Below are 22,955 nucleotides of genomic sequence, written 5' to 3' on the forward strand. Positions count from 1 at the left end.
TAGATAAATAGATTTTCAATAATAGCCAAAAAGAGAAACTACATAGATGCATAGGATTTTCTCCTCTACCATTTCCTCTGTAACCATAAAGATACTTGTCATTTTTCTGTTATATCCATGATTGTACACTGTATTAACAAACATGGGGGGAAAGTGGCACATTTGGGCAATAATGGGAAATTAAGCTCTGTAGTAGGAAGTTTTAAAGTGAAAAAAATGGTCAGAAGTTTAAAATGAACCACTTTTAAAACATGAACTTTTCAAGAGAAAAAAATAACACCTGCGTGGGGAAAAAATTCAGACTCCCATCTGGTTCAAACTCACAAAGCTGTGACTGGCACCTGACTGACTGAGCCACTTCAACCATGTTGTAGCTTAAAGCCTATAAGCTCAAATGTTCTCTTCTGTTTTTCTTTTTTTTTTTTAAGTAAGAAATGCAGTGACTCCTTACAATAATTTTTTAAAGAAAGGAATCCAAGTGCAATGCATCCCCCTCACTTAAAAAAAAAAAGAAATTGCCAATATGGGGGAGAGAGGGCAGGGGAAAAGCCCTGGTGAGTGTTTCTTCCTCCACAAACACTGTTTAAAGCACATGTTGGGAGGGGGAAGAGAGGAGGAAGTGGCTGTAGGCAAGAAGGTCTCATCTGTTCTTGTGACATTAATGCTGCCCCGTGCTTCTCACAACTCTTAATAATAAAGCAGAAAAAAACATGGAAGCTGAGACAAAATGAATGCAACACTAAAATGGAAAACCAAAAGTGAAAGCAACTTTAAGATTACTCTGCTTACAGTATCAAAGGTAGCCCCTGCCAGAAACTCACCAATTAACAAAAACCTCTGCACAACATCAGTACTGGAGGCATGGCCGGGCTGGGGGAGGGGGGGGGAGAGAAAATCTGATCGAGACACTGCATCTGCATCAGATTAAGTGAAGAAAATCCACTCTCTGATATGCCAAGGGAAAGGTTAAGTTACTCTGTGGTCGATCCTGAGCAGTGCAGAAATGGGGAGGAGGGGAGAGAAAGGAGCAGCATCTGAGTGGACACCTAATTCAGGTGCAGATTGGGTTTTTTTTTACCCCAGCTGAATTAGCTTCCAACAGACCAGCATAATCGACCATTGGTGAGATCTGCAGCTACTATATCTTTAGCACTTAACTATTAAAAACAACTCCAAAGGAAAGTAGGTTTGAGGCTGGGAAGTATTGCTATGAAAAGAGTATTTCAAACTTTTCCCAAAGGTTTTCCCAAACTAACTCCCCCTCCCTCCTGTTAGCCATGTCTTGGAAAACATCAAGGCCTCTTCATGACAAATGATGGATTTTCAAGGCCACCTAGTGAGCTACAACACTGAGTGCATACAGAGCTTTGAGTTTCAGGGTACTAACTTGACCATGCTGACTTTTAAGCATTTAGGAATTAATTTTTTCTTTGCATCTTAGCAAAACATTAGGGTTCACTATTGATTGGTTTAGGAAATGTCATTAAAATTAGCAATTAAAATATGAAAATTGCAGGGTTTTTTCTCCCTAGGTATTACAGACTGTAATCTGTTTCCTTAAACTCTTTAACTGACAGTTGGTCTTCTTCCTTCCCTCTTTTTTCATTTATAGGAACAAGAATGGTAAGCCCTGCATCCTTAAGAAAATTGCTGGAGTCTTGTAAAGATCTTTCCTTACTTGACGTGTCCTTCTGTTCACAAATAGATAATAGAGTTGTCCTAGAACTGAATGCCAACTTTCCTAATGTGTTCATCAAAAAGAGTTTCACTCAGTGACTCAGTTCATATGCTGCTATATGGAATTGATTTGACACAAATTCTGTTTCCTGTGAGGATTTTCAAAAAGGAAAAGTCTTCTTGGAATAACAGGGAAAAGTGAACTCATCTTTATGTGGAGGCTAAATATGGAATCAAAGATTTAAGTTGTGTTGGGGGCGACAATTATTCTTTGTACTGTATCCAGTTACTGTACAGGGTAAGTGACATGACTTGTTTTAAAGTAGGAAGAATCATGTAAGGTGGCATATATTTAAATGCTTGAAAAAAGAGTATTTGATGCAATAAGCTATTTGAATGTTAGTACCAAACTTGTAATACTGACTAATAGAGAAATAAAAGGTAATTTTTAATTTTTATTTCTTTTTTAGTCTCGGCCTTTAAGGTGCATACATATGTTTAACCAACAAAGCCAAAAAGTTGTTTGGGATTTTACAAGTGCAAACAAGAAATTGCTTCTAATAGAGTAATAGCAAAGTCAGCCAGTCTTTGAATAATTAAACCTGTGAACAGGCAAGACTGATCTTTCCATAAACCTGGGGCCGTGGGATCACAGAAAAAAAGTGAATCTGGAAAAAATACATTGAGGGGGGTTAAAAAGCTGAAATAATAAAAGGAGAAGCAATAGCTTCCCTCAGGGGCTGTAGGCATGCACAATATTTTTACCCAAATCTGAAAAAAATTCAGATCCCAATACCAGTATGGTATTCAGAACTGAGATTTTTCAGAAATCCAGATTCTTTTCAAGTCCAAAGGACCTGAGAAAAACAATGCTTTTAAAAAAGCCAGCCCAGTCCTAGGGCTGGCTTGGCTTTTCCTTCAGCCTGGTTTAAACTGGGCTGCAGGAGAAGCGAGCTCCAGGAGGTACTGTGCTGCCAAGAGTAATGTGCTTCATGCGTCATGACTGAGCTCGCTTCTGCAGTTCGATTTAAACTGGGCTGCAGAAGAAGCCAGCCCAGCCAGGCAGGATCTGGGAGTAACTGGCTCTGTGTGACACAGGAGATCCTGGTTGAGCTCACTTCTCCTGTAGTCTGGTTTAAACCAAGCTGCAGGAGAAGTGAGCCCCAGGAACTGCTGTGCCACCAGGAGCATTGTGTAGAAGAAAACAGCGAAAAGTCCAGCCTGCAGGGAGCAGTATGTTCCTGGCAGCGCAGCAGATCCTGAAGCTCACTTCTGGTTTAAACCAGAATGCAGGCAAAGTGAGTCCAACCGGGATTTCCTGTGCCACGTGGAGCCCATTGCTCTCCGGTTAAAACCATGTTGCATTGGAAGCTAGCTCCAAGCTGAGTCAGCAGGAATTGTCTGCTTCTCACTGGCACAACTGATCCTGGGGCTGTCTTCTGTAGTCTCTTGAAACTTTAAATGGATCATAGTAGCCCAACAAACAGATTTCTTTCTCTGCTGTTTTCAGATCTGCCTGGTAACTCCTGAATATTTTTGTTTCCCGAAGAAAATCCAGATATATTTGGGATGCCAAAATATTCCCCAAAATACCAGTATTTTCAGGGTAGATTTTTGGCTTGGGGAGATCTGAATGCATACCCTAAAGTGGCTGTTGCTGGGCAACCACAGTATTCCTGGCTGGGTTTATGTGAGGAAAAAGGCAGGGGGGATGGACGTCCTTTGCAGACCTCTTTTGGCCTTTGAAGGCCATACCTGGCTAGGATTGCCAGCTCCAGGTTGGGAAATTCCTGGAGTTCGGTAGGGATTGGGGAGGGAAAAGGCTTCAGATGGATGTTATGGCACAGAGCCTACATCCAGAGTAATTTTTCCAGGGGGAGGACAGATACCAGTGTCTAGAATTCAGGTATAATTCTGGGAGATCTCTAGATCTCACCTGGAGGTTGGAAACAGATAGAACCTGCTCCCTGTTTTGGCCTGGGAGCAACCTCTGGTGACTTAATGCCACGTGATTTGCTTGATTCAACTAGGCTTGACTGCCTGCCACAGCTCAACACAAGTGAGTGTGGTGTAGCAGTTAGAGCTTCAGAGCAGGGTCTGTGAGAACCTGGTTCAAATCCACATCTTTCTGAAGAAGCTCTCTGAGTGATTTTGAACCAGTGATATACTTTCAGCCAACTCACCTCGCAGGGTTGTTTTGTGGTTAAAAAAGAGGAGAGGAGAATATTGTGAGCTGGTTTGGTCTCCACTCTGGAGAAAGAAGTAAATAATCTGTATATCTGAAGATGGGAAGTAGTTAAAAGGTACACTGGTGAATGTCTGAGAAGGAGAGAATGAGACAAGGAGGGGAGATAGGATATGGGCGTTTCCCACAGGAGAAAAAGAGGAAATAGTATGGAGAAGTGCAACCCTAGATGTTCTTGTGTGTTCCCTACCATGCAAGTAGACCTGGCTCAGTGGCCGGCACCACACAACTAGGATACAGTTTTACAAGGCAGTGGCTACTGAGGTGGAGCTTAACACAGAAGGGCAGATAAAAGTAGGTTGACTGTTAGGTAGGAAGGAGATAGAGTTGCCAATTCTAGGTTAGGAAATTCCTAGAGATTTTGGGAGGTGTATCCAGAGGAACTAAGATTGCCAACCTCCAGGCAGGGGTGGAGAGCATTTGGCGTTACAGCTGCTCTCCAGATGACAGAGAGCAACTCCTCTGAAGAAAATAGCTGCTTTGGAGGGTAGACTCTATGGTATTATACCTTGCTGAGGTTTTTTCCTTCTGGAAATCTTACCATCCCAAGGCTCCACCCCCAAATAACCAGGAATTTACCAACCTGGAGGTGGCAACTCTAATGGGGAAACTTTCTTTAGTTCGAAGGTCTTTTGTGATTCCAGGACATCTCCAGGCCCTATCTGGAGGTAGGCAACCCTAGGAGGAGAAACAGAAGCAGAAAAAGGGGACAGGCCATGGGCTACCAGGAAAGAGAAAGAGGACACAGTGGGGGAGGGACAATGAGATACCTGCAAGTTCTTGCAGGTTCTATATGTTTATTTCTATTAACTACATCAGCATACCTCCTTTAAAATTGATATGCATGATAGTAAATTTTCCATTTCCAAAAAATGATGTGCAGCTGAGTATTTATTGATCATCTGTGGGAGCGGTATAAATAAAACAGTAGGTCTTTGGGGGTGGGTGCTGTCTGGGACGGGGGGGGGGGCAATGATTGGCCCCTTGACCCAGAACTGACCAGTTGGGAGACGCGAAGCAGCTCCCAACCCGCCCACCCCCCAACATGGCCCACCTTCACCCCACGGCCGCCATTCCCATGCTGGCCACTAAGAGACAAGGTAGGCCCTGAGGCCCCGGTGTCCAGTGGGAGCCGGCCGGGTGGGGAGGCCTCTGGTGGGGCTGTCCCTTGGCTCGCCCTGAGGTCAGGTGAGATCCGGGTGGGGGCTTTGGCCAGGCCCAGAGACAGCCGCATTGTGGATGCGGCAGGACTGTCCCTGGACCCGACCCAAAGCCCCGAAGTCGGGTGGGAGCCGGCCATGGGGGGAAAGGCTTCGAGGCCAGCCGTCACTGAAGGGGGGCGGCGCAGGGTTAAACGCGGGGCTCGTAGCCCCGCGCTAAAGCAGGGGGGCTCGGATCCCCGCACTGAAGTGGGGGGGAAGGCTACCCGGCCTCCCGCACCCACCCACTGCCTGCTAGAGCCCGCTGTATTTTTTAACAGCGGGCTTATTTTCTAGTCCTAAGTATAAAATTCTATCATAGCATATTATAATCAAAGGAATACTTCAACCCCGTACCTACTGTCCCATAATGACAGTCCTGTATCTACTTCTGTTTCCCTTATATATCAGTAATAATATCAAATGAGTGACATGATATCACTGCTGTGAGAGTTTTTATGATCCCATTCTGTTTCATTATTTACTATTTTTTTGAGATAAAAGACCTCTCAGGGCAGCTGCAGCATATCACAAATGGAGCAATTTTTGAAGTCAGTAGAGAAAAGAGGACTCAACTTCATGTGGTATTGGGCATTCCACAGACACACTCCCAGCCTTTTTTTTTTTTTTTTTTGAAAAATCATGTAAGTTGGGCACAGCCTGGATTGATGGAGAAAGATTTAAGGCTTCCCCATCCCATGCCATTTTTCCAACCTGAAACGGTCCCAGGGAGCTACTGTTTGCAGTGCATGGGTGTGGCGGGGCTGGATATCTACGAACTGCAGCCTGTAGCCAGCTGGGTAAGAACTTAAAAGCCCATCAGTCCCATTCCTCCATGTACATGCTGGACTCTCCAGTCAGTTCTGTTAGTCATTTATTCAGATCCCCATACAGTAAGTAGTTGACTGCCCTCTTTCTGCCTGATGGCTCACAAGTTCTTCTTGCTATTCCATCAGCCACTCACCAGTTTCTGGCTGCTGCTTTTAAGCCTTGCCTTAAGGTACACCCTGGCCTGACTGACTTGCCTTACCTTTCCTGAGCAGGCTTCTCAGAGCTGTTTGGGCACCCTTTCTTTTCCTGCCATTCCTCAGGGCTTTCATTACAAGGTGCACCCCCTGGCCTGAGATAAGTGGGTTCTCTTTCTGACCTGTCTCTGTCACAATGGGAGATATGTAGGATTATATGAGAACTGGTGTGTTTACTTTAGTGGGACAAATAGCAACCCCCTGGAGCTGTTTCAGATCAAGAAAATGGCATGGTGGGGTGGCTTAATACCCCTTGTCCAAATTGGGCTCCAAATACACAGTATTTTAAAAACTGCTGGAAGCTGTGTTCTTCCCAGAACTCCCAGCATCGTGTACCCTTGAGTCAGAAGAGAAGTAGAGCTGCAGTTTTTGGCAGCAATCAGCTGGCTCCTATTCCTTCCAATGTGAAGGTTAATAAAACAGACAAAATTGTGTTTAATTCTCCTCCTTGTATGAGCAGGAGGGGAAACAATTTCTGCTGATTTTGCTTTTCTTGCAGTAGCCCTTCCTTGCTCCTAAGAATCCTTTGACCTCCAGAAGAGGCTTCTTGGAGGAAAACTTGAGTGCAAGAAAGAGATAGTATTGAAGTTGTATTCAGCAAATGGATTTCCAATTGTGAATGTCTGGATTCGCAAAAATAGTTGTGGCGTGTACTATCATAATGTCTCAAATTGTTCAAAAGCAAGATTCTTTTACATTAATTTTGTCGCTTAGTAAAATCAACATCTTCAGTTAAGAGATTAGTAAATTAAACCTTTTAATTGCAAGTGAAAACCTGGTTTCCAAATAATCAGTAGGTTCTTTACAAGCAAACATTCTCAAATTCTTAAAGAATACTCTATGATGCAGGCAACCTGTATGCAGTATATCTCTACTCACCACACAAGATTGACAGAAAGAAAAGATATTTTACCTGCCACTATATATCAATAGGTAGAACAAAGAAAAAAAAATCCCCATCATGGTTTATAGTAAATGTCTTTTATCTGGATCATCTGCATTAGTATTGAATTGTGATCCTGTCTGTTTCAAAACTAATTGGCATGGTTGCAAAATGTTAAGATCAGACTTGGAATACTAGATACAGTTCTGGGCACTGCACCTGAAAAAGGATGTTGTAGAGCTTGAAAAGGAGCAAAAAAAGAGCAATTGAAATAATCACAGGCTAGAGCAGCTGTCCCATGAGTATCCATTTGAATTCTAAAGGGCTGTTTAGCTTATAAAAATGCAAGTAAGGAGAGACATAATAGAGATATATAAAATTATGCATGGTGTGGAGAGAGTGGACAGCAAGAAACTTGTCCATATCCCACAATACTAGAGCCTGGGGTCATCCACTGAAGGAGGTTTTATACCCTCCTTTTCTGTACCAGAAGGAGTCTCAAAATGGCTTCCCTTCCTCTCCCCACAACAGGCACCCTATGAAGTAGGTACGGTTGAGAGAGCCCTGATATTACTGCTCTGTGAGAATAACTTTATCAGGGCTGTAACTAGGCCAAGGTCACCCAGCTGGCTGCATGAGGAGGAGCAGGGAATCCGGCTCACCAGATTGGAAGCCACCACTCTTAACCACTGCACCATGCTGGCCTGAAAGGTGGGAGATTCAGGATAGTCGAAAGGAAGTATTTCTTTACACAGTGTATATTTAGTTTGAGGAACTCGCTGCCACTGCAGGTAGTCCTGGCCACCAACTTGGAAGGCTTTAAAAGTGGATAGACAAATTCATGAAGGATATCTGCTTCCCTCCAGTGCCAGAAGCAGCATGCCTCTTTAAATCAGTTGCTGGGGAGCACAGGCAGGATGATGCTACAGCAGTCTTCCTGTTTGTGGGCTTCCTAGAGGTATCAGGTTGGCCACTATGTGAGCAGAACTAGATGGGCCTTTGGTTTGATCCAGCATGGCTCTTCTTAAGTTCAGATTCCTGAGTTTGAATAAAAAATAAATACATTCTCACTTTTGTTTATCAGGGCTCTCTCAGCCTCACCCACCTCACAGGGTGTCTGTTGTGGAGAGAGGAAAGGGAAGGCAAGTTGCTTTGAGACTCCTTTGGGTAGAGAAAAGCGGCATATAAGAACCAACTCTTCTGCTGCTGCTGCTGAAGAGATACCTCTTGTTCAGTGAACTGGATTGTTCACTGTTAACTTAAAATAAATTGTCCTTGGCTTTCAGAATTCTGAAGACTTCATTAGGATTTTGAAACATATTTGTTTAACTATTACATTAGTTTAGCTAAGCTACCCACAGTGATGTCAAGCAGTGATGTCATCAAGGAGGATAGTGAACTCCTTGTGAAATTCATAATCAGAGCCCTTTGTGAGCCAAGCCCGAAGCTCCACTGAAATTTTGGACCAGTTCATTATTCACTCAGGCCAGCAACAAACCTCTCGCTTCCCCAGTTACTCCTGCAGCGTGGGTAGGATGTTGTCCCAGAAACCTCACAGCATGAAGACATCAGTTTTAAGGCATCCACTGCCAAGAAGCCATTAAAAGCTGTTTCCCAGTGGCATTAGTTCATTACACTCATGCTCAGGTGCTTCTGTTTCTGCCTGGACACCAAGGAATTTCACCATGGCCATTGTCAACTCCTTGCTTTTGTTCTCCCCACTCCAACAGGGTAACTTTGAGAAGGGGGAAGTTAGGAAGAGGGAGAGCGTGAGGAAGTGCAAAACACATAGCCAGTTCTGAAATGAGAAGTTCTGTCATCACAAGTTGTCAGTCCAACTTGGAGAAACACTGCTACCCTATGAAATGATTTCTGTAGATACTAGACTCGGATCACTTTGGATTCGATGCATAGATTTCAGATTTAAAATTATTAATAAAATAGAGGAAAATAGTATTTACAACCAATATTAGTGCTGATTTAGTACATACTGATTGTTTTCTTGATGTTAAGAATGGAAGAAATTATTTGCAGTTGTATTTTAAAACTGTATTAACTCCTTCTATAGATCATCCTGATGGATACATTTCAGGATTCCTATTTGTATTACATTATGTGAAACTACATTTTATTGATCTTCTTGCTAATGTGAAGTTATATTTTTGATGCTGCATGTTGTATCTGGTTAGCATATATTTGAAGACATCTGAATTAACTGTATAACACGAAAATAATCCAAAGGATGCTATACAATCCCATTGAAAATAGGACTTGAACCACTGTTATATACTTGCATCTCTTTAATATGCGATGGGTCTTAAGCACATATAGCCTTTTCTGGATTGCACCCATATTCTGCTGGTATTTTTTCTTAACTAACTTGAGACTGCAGTCCATGACATTCTTTTTTTGGGAGTAAGTCCTTTGAATCGAGTGAGATTTACTTCTAACTAAATGTTTATATTTATAAAGTAGATAATGAATTCTCACACTCAAGAAAACTAATTTTGCACTAAAGACCTTTAAAAAAAAACCTTGGAAAAGGATGATATCTGTGAGAATGGAGTATTTGAAAGTATTTGTAAGCTTAACTCTAAATGGATCCTAAGCTTAAACTTTAGTGGTATTTATACAGTATTCAAGCTACTAAACCAGTTTTTTTACTTTTATAACATTTTTTTCAGATATATTTTTCTAGGATCTGGTAAAACAGTAAAAATCCAAAAATCTGAATTCCTGTATTTGTGTCACTCTGGAATATCATATTGTTTTCGTCTTCCTTTGCCACCAAAGGCTGCCATGCCGTTTCCTTCATGCAGCTTTGCTTTTAAGGAGCTGCGGGTAATGTCAGGTTGTTTAGAACATGGAAACCTCACTTTTGCACATGGTTCGATATGACCCTAATTGCATAAGTGTTATTGAACAGAGAAATACCAGAAACAACCAAGAAGTGCAGAGAGACAGTAGCACTGGTTTCTTTTGATCCTGGCAGGCTAGGGGAACTTGTTGCCACATTCACAGGAATTATTTTGGCTGTTTTTGTTTTCTGACAGATTTAAGCTAAAAATTTTCCATACTGGTTTCTAGCATATTGTCTTGGAGTTAAAATAAACAGGGCATGCATGTCAGAATTAAACTTAAAATATTTCGATCAAAACATCTCACTGAAACAGAAATTTGTTCTAGTTCCGTAGAACTGGTTATATTTTGAATATTTTAAGTGCTTTTATAAATTATATATATGCATTGTATTTTAAAATTATATATGTACATATCTTTTACAAAGGAGTGCTCCTTTGGGCTATATATGTTTACACATTTCAAAATTTAAGAATATGCCTTATTTTTATAGGATAATATAGCTCAGGGTGTGCAATGTAATGTTTTCTTTAGGCAAAAATATATTAATGTTTCCAATTGTAGCTAGGGTGTTATTTGTTATGATTATGGTGGTATGATTTCTGTCTTCCATTGTTACAATTGTTACTGTGTCTAAGGAGTCTGGAACTGCTGAATACCACTGAAATAAATGAAAAAATCTGTTCTGGTTTTCAATGTAGCTGACTTTGTTTATAAGTCAGACCAACTGATCAGTCTCTCTAGATTTTAGACCAATTCTTTCTGGGACAAGTTTGTGATTCTTAATGCTTTATTTGGACATTTTGTTCAATAATTGGGATTTTGAAGGCTTGTCAAATACTGTGCACTGTTACCCATATATTCTGATTAAGTTGTAATTGTTGCCTTGGGTTATTTGAAAGGACCACTAAAGGCAAGGTATAGTAAATAATATGGAATACATTGCAGGGAATGTGATGGAACTTAGAAGGAAGACCGCCTATAAGAAGGTATAGCCAATAAGATGAAAAGACCATGTTCATCACTTCTGGGTCAGGATCTTAAGATCTTTTGTATACTGTAAGTGCTCTTGCAGTTTTTACTGCTAGCTCCTTATGCATCATCATTTCAAAGGCTCCCTTGAATTTTGTGAGCAGGAAGAGAGGGAAGGGGATGTGAACATGCCGTAGTCCTGAGGGACTTATGGAAGTCCTTTTACACCGCTCTTTATGTCTTATCTCTGCACTAGCAGGAAAAGAAGTGGTGTATTACTACAGTGTTGAGGCTTTAATAGTAGGTATGTAGGAGCTCTTTTGGTGCTCTATTGCATTTTCTTCCGCTGCATTGAAAATTTTGCACAAAGTTCATTTCAGAAAGTTACATATTTTAGAACATAAGCTTTGTTTTCCTTTGCCTTAAAAAGTGTATGCTTAACAGAGATGCAAGAAAATTTTAACTGAATTAAAAATTGATTATTCAACATAAATATTGTTCATCATTCTCTTTTTTTGGTTTGTTTTATGTCCTTCATTCACAAAGAATCACTGTTACTTAAAACTTGTTACTTTTTCCTGCTGCTTAATTGCACTTGAGGATTGATTAACTTCTTGGCTGACTTTGAGTAGATAATAATGGCACTTGGAATAATAATGCCAAATATAGAGTAGAACATACATAAAATATATAGGTCATTTTTCTGATATGGTACTTTTTCTTTTTAACGGGAAAGAAAGGGGGCCACATTCTGAATTGGTACTTGAAAGAGCTTGTGTTGGTTTAAAACTGTAGGGAAGCCCTCAGTAATGCCATTTTCTCACCACTCAAGAAAAAAACACAAAACCCACAATCCTTCCATCTCAATCAAGCTTGATTTCTTCATAATGTAGTTTTTACATTATCTCCTTAATGTGAGAGTGTGCTCTTTCAGGTCAAACTCATGCTTGAAGGTATGTGAAAATTATGATAATATATACCAGAGAAGGTTATGAATTATTGTTATACACAGGTCTTCTGGAAATGAAGAGGTACACCACAATGAACCTGGTGGGAGAAAGACTAAGAACATTTGTTCATATCATCCCAGATGACTGATGCAAGTATGTCACATGCTGAGGAAGATTAAAAGTACTGAGATCTGAATCTTGGGCTGAATTTTTTCTTGTGTTAGTAAAACCAATGGTCTATCAGATGCCATCAGTTCATCTCGGGCAGTTCAACCGGGGGGTCGCGGCAGGGCAAGCAGCTTGCTGGGGGGAGCGCCATCCACATAACAGCCTTGCGGGGTAGATCAAGATAGAGCATTCATCTGTCTGGAGCAGCTTAAAAGAGTGAGACCAGCAGGGTGGGATAAGAGGAAGAACTGAACTGAGAAACCCCAGGAAAAAAAAACATTTTATATACAATCATGAACAATGGATCTTCACGCCACTGGTCAGTTTCACTTTAATTTATGTGAAAGAACACTTGCATAATTTTATGGTTGGGGGACACCACAACATGAGGAACTGTATTAAAGGGTCACGGCATTAGGAAGGTTGAGAACCACTGACCTAGGGTAGCTTTCATAGGCCCTGTCCAATAATTGTTATCCAAGGATAGTAGAATTGTAAACAAATCCAAATTATATACCATTATTACATTATTTGTTAAAACTAGATATTAAGCCCACTGTACAAAAAATACAACGGGCGCTAGCGGGGTGGAAGGAAGGAAGGAAGGAAGGAAGGAAGGAAGGAAGGAAGGAAGGAAGGAAGGAAGGAAGGAAGGAAGGAAGGAAGGAAGGAAGGGAGAAATTTAATTCTGGGAGGAAGGAAGGCAGGCAAGCAAGTAGCCGGGGGCCATTAAAGGGGACGGGGCAGGGGTGGAAGGAAGGGGGGAAAGTTCTGCTGGGTGTGTGGGGGGTTGAGTCATGAGGGGGTGGGGGGAAGAGGGGGGTTGAGAAGGGTGGGTGGCTGGGTGTTTGGTGGCGGGGTAGTGGCGGAGTGCAGAGCTGAGTGGAGAGGGGGGCAGGGGGAAGAGTTGGGGGTTGAGAAGGATGGGTGGCTGGGTGTTTGGGGGCAGAAAAGTGGTGGCAGTGCGCATGGGCGAAGCGGCAGTGGTAGAGTAGCAAGGGGGTGGCAGGGAAAGAGTGCGCGGGCAAGAAGGGTGGGTGGCTGGGTGTTTGGGGGTGGGAAAGCGGAGGTGGATCGCGTGGGTGAAGCGGTGGCGGCGGAGTTGAGTAGTGAGGAGGCGGCGGGGAAAGAGTGCACGGGGAGAAGGGTAGGTGGCTGGATGGGTGAAGGAAAGCAGCAGTGCAGCACGTGGGCGAAGTGGCAGCAGAGTTGAGTAGCAAGGGGGCAGCGGAGAAAGAGTTTGCAGGAGAGAAGTGTGTGTGGCTGGGTGTTTGGGGGTGGGAAAGTGGCAGCAGAGCGCGTGGGCGAAGCGGCAGCGGAGTTGTGTAGCGAGGGAGAGAAGGGCGGGTGGCTGGGTGTTTGGGGCTGGAAAGTGGCGGCAGAGCGCGTGGGCAAAGTGGTGGCGGCAGAGTTGAGTAGCAAGGGGGGGCGCCAGGAAAAGTGTGCAGGAGAGAAGGGTGGATGGCTGGGTGTTTGGGGGCGGGAAAGCGACGGCGGAGCACAGGGGCGAAGCAGCGGCAGTGGAGTGCGGTGTTGAGTTGCAGGCCAGGGGGAAAGGAGGGAGGGGGAAGGCAAAGGGTCCGCTGGGCAGCCCAAGCCCCCCCCCCCCGGGCCACATGACAGGTTAGGGCGGGTGGCTGCCTACCTGCCTTGTCGGTGGACAGCCATGTAATGGTGGCTGTCAGCCGAAGACGGCCAGGTTGGGGGGTGGGCGGGTCGGGTGGTGCTTTGCGCCTCCCGACTCGTCAGTCCGGGAGCACACACCCCTTACTGTTTTATTAATACCGCTCCTGCAGAGCGGTGTAAAGATAATAACTGGGATAAATGTAGTCTACTACCACCACAACCTCCCAAAAAACTTTTAGCACTCAGAACACTGAAAAAATAAGATTTCAAAACACAGTTTAGTTCATCCCAACAGATAAGAGCTTGAGTACAATGTAAGACACAAGGGAGGGACTTTGGCTTAGTGGTAGAACATCTGATTTGCAAGCCAAAGGTTTAATCTCTGTAATTGCCACTTAAAAGAATCAGGTAACAGGTGATGTGAAGGACCCCTATTTGAGGTCTGGAGGAGACCCCTGTGAGAATAGACACTACTGTCCTTGATATAGCCTAGCTCATTATAAGTAAAGCAGCTTCGTATGTTCAAAGATAACTTGCAAGAAAACAAAAGAATGCCCAAACTTAAAGTAGAAATACACATAATAAACCAAATTTCAATGACTGTTCTAAGTCAGGGTCCTCAGCATGGATTTGATGGGTTCCCTGGCTCCCACTGAAACTTCTCCTGGAGCCCAAGTGTTTTTAGAAAGTAGGTTGGACCATGTAGGACTTTTAGCCAGCAGGGTTTCTAATTGGCCTTTGGAGATCTGATTGCCTATGCAGATTTTTTTTTAATTTGCTTCATCAGAAGTTGCCACTGCAGCATAAGGAGCTTCACTATGTGACTAAAGGTGAACTTTGTGTATGCAATAAATTATTGTATACAATATGTTCATTTTAAAAGGCATTCTGTTAAACAGAAATTTTGAAGAGTTAAATTATTCCTTAATATTTTGTGGTTGGCAGCAGCCATGTTGTAGTTGTGCCCACGACCTATGTTAAAATTCTTAAGGTGTCCGTAGGCCCAAAAGGGTAGGGGACTCCTATGTCCTGTAGAGATACAGCATTCTTTATTTTGGAAATAAGCACAATAACTAATTTTATGAACCAAATGCAACGGAAGACTTTTTGACCTCACTTCTTTCTGAAAAGCATAGCCAGGAAGAAGAAAAAACCATGAACAAAATTGGCCAATTACATTGTGTCCTGTCCAAGATACCTGCAGCAAACAGAGAACTGCCCTCTCACTGGCAATCTTCAAGCAGCTGCTGGACAGATACTTTTCATGGATGCTTTAGGCTGATCCTGCATTGAGCAGGGGGTTTGACTAGATGGCCTGTACAGCCCCTTCCACCTCTATGATTGTAACTCTTCTTCCCCTTTTAGCTCCAGATGTGTCCCTCCTTTGTGTTAGTGTGGGTATCCCCTGTTCATTTTTTACCACATTTGATGCAATTAATGTCCCTTCAGTCCAGCAAAATCTTATTCAAATGCATGCTTTTCTCTCTTAAAAGAGACAAACAATTAACTTGTCAATAAATAACTGAAGCCTAGATCGCTACATACCTGCTAAAATATCTGTCTCTTTGCCATCCCCCTAAAAGTACAGGGTAAGGATTTGATAGATCTTTAATAACAAAATTCCATGGTTGCATTCCACTCAGTTGAAGGATATACTCCATGTATCCAGAGCTGTACATAAGGGAGTTCCCTTAATTATGGTTCCTATAGCTTTCACCTAGAGAAATTCAGCCCTAACCCCTTTTCCCACAACTCAGTGCCTTATACTGAGAAAATCACACCTGCCTCTGAACCAGCTACTTCCCCATTGGCTAATTTGTTCTTCCAGCCATTGGAATCTTTATCCCTCCCCCCATATAGCTGCCACAAAATGACCAGGTCTCTTATGGTATAATTTTGTCAAAGCTTGCTACCATGGCCAAAACGTGGAAAGCAGATCTGTGCATCCGAGGAGAGATCTGAGGAGAGCAAATTCTAGTGGAGTTTTACAAAACTTGAATCGAAATATGGGTCTTAAGGTAGATGCCTAGATTTTTCCTATTCTATTATTTACTGCATTATTAAAAGCTGAATGATGTTAAATCTATTCTTAGAATCTTAATTAGTATCTTAAGGGATTGTATTATATAAAAGGCACACCAGCCCTCAAAGGATTTCCTATTTAAATATAGCTTATGACAACAAAGCATAGTATATGTTAATGTGTTGAAAAGTGAGACCTAACTGAAAGTCTGTTTCATGCAAATATCCAGAGTTCAGCACAAAGTTAAGCATGCCCATTATTTTCCTTGGTCCTACATATGCTCAACTGTCGTTTGGTTTATAATCATTATTTGCAGAGAAAGGGTGATTTAAAAAATGTTTCCAAGAACATACGTATCAGTGTAAGATAATATTGATTTCAGAGCTTTAAAAGAATGTTTAATAGCCGGGTGGGGGGAGGGTCTTTTAAAAAAACTAGGGGGCAAAAAAGAGGAGAGAATTTCATTATAAATACTTTTGAAATAAAAACCTAATAGAAACAATGATCTATAATCTATACGTGACATAGAAGTAGCTTTGAGAAAACAACTGCTCACAAGGACAGCTCAGTGAGCATTCCTCTTGTTCCCTGTTGGGCAATAGGTGTTTCAGATTTATTTTTATGTTGCCATTATTAGTTTTATTATTTAGACTAGTTTCCTAAGAACGGGCCTTGAAAGGGCCCCTTCCCCTGGCCACCGGCCAGACAGCTTAAGGTGGCTTTGGGCTGCAGCTCGCAGCCGGATCAAGTGGGACGGGCAGAGGCTGGCCAGCTCATTAGAAGACCCAGCCTAGCAGGCCAAGAGGCCCTCATCACCAGGCCCTGCTTAGCAGACCAAGAGGCCCTTGTTAGCAAGCCCTCCATCACAACCCTTTGCCCAGGGCCCTCTCCCCTTACCTACTGCTGGTTCCAGGCACTGAGGCGCATCTGAGAGCAAAGAGGCTAGAGTTCAGGGACAGATATCGGGAGCTGCAGGGGCAGGGCCCTGATAGGCCCTATTCCAGCTTGGACAGCCAGACACGTCCCACCCCCCAGGCTGTTTCACAAATATATAGAGGAACCATGGATAAGGATTTGTCACTATTTATGGAAGAATGTCCGTTTAAAAACTTCTGATTAGCTCCTTTTTTTTTTACAATATTATGTCACTCTCCCCCCCCCCCAGGTATTTCATTATGAAATATCAAGTCTGCCTAAAACAAAAGCTAATGTCCAGCTGGAAATGAGGTGCCTGTGTTGCTAATTTTTCTTACATGATTTCAACATGGTGCAAAAACATGCTTGCACTGCAGAATGGTTTGGAAAGATTTACTTGCTGTTATGCTAAGTTTTCAATTTGTTCCCAAACACACCTTTTCAAAGGAAATTGTATGAATCAGAGTGCAGAAAGGCAGTGGTGCTTTAAGAGTTCCTTAGGAGGATAAAAATCTGATGAGGTACTTTCAAAGTTAAGATGTAATATCTGGTTTTGTATCTCCTCTAAAACCATTATTACGAATGCATTCTGATGACTTCAAAGTTTGTAAGCAGCGTTTTAACAGCTGGCTGGGAAAACATATTTTATGTGTAGATCAGACCTGACCTTGAAGGTGGGAATCTTTGCCCTTCCCCCAAATTACCATTGTACTTATCTCCACGACATTTCGAAACTACTGAAGGCTATCCTGCTTTCCATACCAAGCAGTCCTGATTGCTGTACTGAATCTGAGAGGAGAAATTATAATACCAAGTCACGATTGCTAGGCAAACAGCGTGGTGATCCCCTTTCTTCAGAAACTAGGGGAGAAGTAGTTGAGCTGAAGGGAAAGCAAGAACTTGTGGAGTCCCCCATATCTTCTAGAATCTTAAAACTCCATGGAAAGTGACAGCCTAAGACTAAAATGTTATTTTCTTGGACAACAGACTTTTTGCTGTCTGCTCACAACTGACTTATAGCAACCCTGTATGGCTTTCAAGGGGAGATGTTCATTGGTGGTTTGCCATTGCCTGCCTCTGTGTTGACCTCCCATCCAATCCTAATCAGTTTTCTGGCCCATTATGCACGGGCCAGAATACCCGGTTAAAATCACCGATAACACTCGCTGCCATTACCAGCGCAGGCACCTCCCGGCCCAGGGCTATGGAGCGACCGCAGGATCTTCCGTAGCTTCCTGGGTAAGCCGGGGCTGTGGCAGGCCAGCGCGGTGTGTAATCACCAGCACCAGGATTGTCGGCCCGTCCAGCCCCGACCCTACGGTGTCCCTGAAGGTATGTGAAAATTATGATAATGAATCAGACGAAATGGTACAAGATTTTGTCATTACCAGAGACAAGTAAAAAAAAAAAGGGTACTTCAGTCTTTCCTAGAGGTGGAGCTATACCACTCTGTCACATTACTAGGCAGAGCTACCTTTCAAACTGTCTGCTCTTTTGCTGAGGCAGACCCAAAAACAATCACATCAGTCTCCAGGAAGCAGCTTTATCCTTCCAGCATTCCATTCCCCCCCCTCTCATCTGAAGGTGACTGGGTGCTGGAGGAGCACTCCCGTAGGCTCAAGTGAGTGGTGGTTTCCTCTTCTTAGGTGGGACAGCCTCCAGTCCATCCCAGTACTTCTCTCACCTGTCGCTTTAATCATATTGCTTGTACTCTGGAACACAGATCTGCCTCCGTGCTGCTTTCTCAATTCATATATTGGATTGAACCAGACAAGCATATGGGTCCTTTGGTGCACACAGACTAGCCAGACGCCTTACCACTGATCAAGCTATGCCCAGCCTGATCTTGTCAGATCTTGGAAACTAAGAAGGTTCAGCCCTTGTTAGTATTTGGATGGGAGACCATCAAAGAAGGCCAGGGATGCTATGCAGAGGCAGGCAATGACAAACCACCCCCATCGTTGAATGTTTCTTGCCTTGAAAACCCTGTGGGGTTGCCATAAACCAGCTGTGACGTGACGGCAAAAAAAAGCCAATTTATTTTATCGTTACTAATAAACATGTATGTACATATTGATGGAAGCACACAATCATGGTTGCCCAGGTGCCCCAAAATCTGATGTTGCAGAATTAATACATAAAATGGTGCTGGCTTCTAAAACTGTGATTCTGTTCCATATGAATTTTATCCCCTCCCCCAAATCTCTGCATCTATGTCAATTCCTCCTTTGCATGATTAAATTGTGTTCCTTTCCATTGCATTCAAGAATGCCTTGTCTACAAAGCATGTTATATCTGACCATTATTGTGAGCAATCAAACTGTATGTCCCAATGCAGACCAAAAACCAGTGGCCATTATACTGAAGGACAAACAGTGAGTCTACACTGACTTGCAGTAACTGTATGTGCCTGGCACTCTTCATTTACCACATTTAAACGCAAAATAAATTCAGGCCCATTTATGCTGGAAGCAATTCATGATTTTGAAGAACACAACCACCCTGCAAGATCAAATCAAAGGTTCCTGTAGTCCAGCATTACAGTCTCAACAGCAGTCAAGTGGATGTGTTCAAACACTTCTCTGCCAGGACAGGAAGACAACTGCTCTCCTCTGAGGTCTGTCCTCAGCACCAGGCCCTGGAGGAATACTGCTTCTGAGCTAAAAGGTTCTGTGTAAATATTATGGCTGCTGGAAAAAAAACTGATGGTGCTATTGTATTTCTACAGTCCTTAAACAGACAATTTAGGCCGCATCTAAAAAGAGAAGGCTCTGCTTAAAGGCTTAGGTTCTGAGACAGAGTATGAAGGGTACAATAGACACCCCCCAAAATTTATGTCATCAGTGTGGTCCATGAATCCATAAAAGTAATCAGAACTATTGGTCATCATCATATCTTGTGATATCAAGTTAACTGTGAGTTATATGAAGAAGCATTTTCTTTGCTTATCCTGAAATTGTTCTTGGATGATACAGATGTATTATTAGGTTGTACTTTGGCTCCAGCGTGTGATCTGGAATTGAAGCAATGCACATGTGTGGTAAAAACATTTGAAGGTGTTTTATATAACCAGACCCATTGACCACACATGCTGCTGGGTAACAGGTTTCTCTTCTGCAGATATGATTACAGAGACCACAGTGGTTTTGGACTTTTTTGCCCTTTGTGGTTAAAACGTTCAAATCCTTAAGTTGGATTTGAATGGGTCAAATCCCAGGAAGTTTTACAGGCTTCAAGCAAAGGTTGGATACACACTTTTCTTGGATACTTTAGGATGCTTAGGGCTGATCCTGGGTTGAGCAGGGGGTTGGACTAGATGGCCTGTATGGCCCCTTCCAACTCTATGATTCTATGATTCTATGATTCTATGATTGTGCCCCACCAGTCTGCTTGCAGCAGCACTTCACCATAAGAGGGGGAATGCGGAGGTACTTTGGGTGCATTGCCTTTCCCTTCTACACTGTGCCAGAGCTGACACTAACATAATTATCCATGGCAATAATGCCTAGTGAATACTGGACTTCCTTTCTGTTCCAGCAAATGGAATCACATGCAGATCTAGGTCCCTCTAAAAATATACCTGTTTTTGTTGCTAATACCCTGCATTCCCTCCCAGTGTTTGTGCTGCTTCTGTAATGATTTACTACTTTAAAAAAGAGGACTTATTTAGAATCCTACCTGGGTCTCATGCTCACTTACCAGGAAGCCCTGATCTCTAATCCTATCTGAGAAATGTATGGCTATTAAGTCGAGGAAACAACTCTGTACATGCTCAGAGGTACCATCATCATGATTAATCCTGGTATTTCAGACCTCATATTGTCATTTAGAATATGTTGCAGGATCATTTTTTGCTAAATGTTAGTTCCAATTCAGTACTACATTAGTTAGACTTCCTTTTATTTATAGTTGTGGGAATACCATAGTCACAATTTCCTCCAGTCTATTCCCAATGGAGCAACTCTACCCTTCCCCCACTTCCTCAACCTATTAATTTTTTAAGAACTTTTAAATAAAAAATTGCATTGCTTTAATTTGTCATGAAATAAAAGAAGTTTCTAATGCTATCAGTGTATGCTGGTTTGCTTGCTTTTGTCTTGCAATTTGGTCCCAGGCCAGCCTTTTTTCAATGACACCAAAGTGATAATCTACAAGCTGTTAGCCCCCTTCTGATATGACAAGTAAAACGAACAGTTTTATGAAATATCAGACTGTGCCTTTAAATCACTAATCCTATTTGCAAGTTCTTCGAAGTCCCTTTGTAGACAGTGGGCCTTATCTCTGAGTCAATGCATAAGACTGGTCTTCATGTAGTCAGGAAAAAAACTTCTTAAATGTCTCACACCAAGGGTGAGCTAGCTCTTGGAGGCTAAACAGACTTGGTCCTGGCTAGTACTTGGATGGGAGACCAACGAAGAATACCAGGGTCATGGCATGGAGGCAGGCAATGGCAAACGACTCCTGCGTGTCCCTCCTTGAAAACAGTGGAGTTGCCATAAGTCAGTTGTGACATGACAGCAAGTATGCTGAGAACGACTGGGGGAAACAAGATTCTTACAGTTTTTTTTAAAAAGTCCTCTATATTAAGAGGAAAGTGAATGTAGATCTTTATTTTTAGTCAAGGGTATTGCCAAAACCAGGAGGAATTAGCTGAAACATTTCAGCCTTCTCATCACTGACTATTGGGAAGCAACCCCCCCTTAAACTGATTCATTCTTATTGATTGTAGTAGAGGAATTCCGGAAACAAGAAAGAAAAACTCATTGTTTATATGGTGATAAACGAATGGGAGAAAGGTGGAGAAAGTAAATTCAATCATTTTTAGAATGTGCATTAAAAAAAAAATCTCAGGGACTAGGAAGGAACTTTGTAGAGCCAAAGATGAATGTCCAGAATCAATGGTTTAATGGCTTGCTGAGTAGGGCTGAAGAATTATCCAGTGGAGTGGAGTGGATTGGGTCTTCTTCATATCAGTCAATGTGGGAGGGAGGACTATTCGCTACAATTAGCAAGAAACTTCTGATACTGGGCCTCAGACTGTTTGACTTTTCCTAAGCAGAATCTCATCTGGGTTTGATGACTCTCCCCCTCCCCCTTTTTCTTGGCGAGTAATATCATGAAAGTTTGGATTCTGGATATAAAGCACTTTAGAAAAGTGCATATCTGTAATGGTGCAGCAATCTGCATCACCTGAGATGTGATTAACAGGGACTTGCTTTCTCTATCACTATCCCTAGGTGATATGATGCCCCTTCTCCATGAGGTGAGGCAGGTTGCTATCCCTTTGGGCTTTGCAGAGTTGGCTGATAACTTAATTATTGTGGAAGGGCTTCAAACTCCCATAATCTTACTCTTTTACTGTTATTTTTAGTGTTGTGATTTTTTTTGGTGGGGGGAATAAATTGTTGCTTTAGACTTTTGATTTTATTATTATATTGCTTGTGTGCTGCTGCTTAGAGGAATATTCATTTTCAGAATAAATAACAGGAGAGGAGATTTGTACCTTAATGCATAATAGTACATATTGTTTACCTAAAAGAAGAGTTGGTTTTTAAACCCTGCTTTTCACTGCCCAAAGGAGTCTCAAAGCTTACTTCCCCCCCCCCCCCCAAACAGCAGGTATCCTGTGAGGTAGGTGGGGCTGAGAGAGCTCTGAGAAATGGACTAGCCCGAGGTCACCCAACTGTCCACAGGGGGAGAAGTGGAGAATCAAACCTGGCTCTCTAGATTAGAAGCTGTTGCCACTCTTAAACACTACACCAAGCTGCAAAATACCTTATGCTGTGTATTTTGGAAGGTAACATAAGCAAAGGAGGAATACTTCATGTGTGTATTTCTGAAATTTCTCTATTCAAAACTAAAGGGCTTCCTGTCCAATAAAGTAATGCCAAAATGTACACCCCCCTTTGTTGTGTGTATTTTTTTTTGGATAAGTATAACAAGTATAACACAAAGTACACAACACTTGCCAGTTAATGTTTTTTATTGATGTGCACAAAGAAGTGTTTAGCTATTTTTCCAAAAGGCAAATCCTTGATGGCACCAAATTAGCACAAGGATAGGAGACGAATCTGTCCCTGTTGCTTCTATTCTGCTCATATAGAAGAGGTTCTAGCTGGCCTTCCGTGCAGCTGCCTGAAGAAAGCTGTGCTGTGCTAGTTCCCCTCATACCCCTGTGCACAGCAGTGGTAAGCAGTAGCTTAGCAGTAATGATATTGCATATTCAGAGGCCTGCGTCTGAAGTTGTGGAGGAGAGAGAATGTGTGTGTAAGCAGTAATGCTATTGCAGCTCGTACCATTGTGCCTACTGAGAATGGCTGAGGGGCTCTACTTCAGAAGCATGAGAAACATCAGACTGAGAAACGGCGTTCACCGACAGAAACACTGTTCTCCCAACTCTCCAGTCACATGTA

The 22,955-nt window shown here is 42.6% G+C and overlaps 1 protein-coding gene across 1 annotated transcript in view; it reads left to right on the forward strand.

The window, feature by feature from the left end:
• FBXL4 (F-box and leucine rich repeat protein 4) overlaps nt 1–11,347 on the forward strand; it is a 56,839-nt gene extending 45,492 nt beyond the window's left edge. The window contains exon 9 of the mRNA XM_077303670.1: nt 1,613–11,347. Within this exon, the coding sequence (XP_077159785.1) occupies nt 1,613–1,776 (164 nt within the window). The 3' untranslated portion in view covers nt 1,777–11,347. The remainder of the gene's footprint in view (nt 1–1,612) is intronic.
• The last annotated feature ends 11,608 nt before the right edge of the window (nt 11,348–22,955 follow it).

Source organism: Paroedura picta, chromosome 1, assembly GCF_049243985.1.
Source record: "Paroedura picta isolate Pp20150507F chromosome 1, Ppicta_v3.0, whole genome shotgun sequence".
NCBI lineage: Eukaryota > Metazoa > Chordata > Lepidosauria > Squamata > Gekkonidae > Paroedura > Paroedura picta.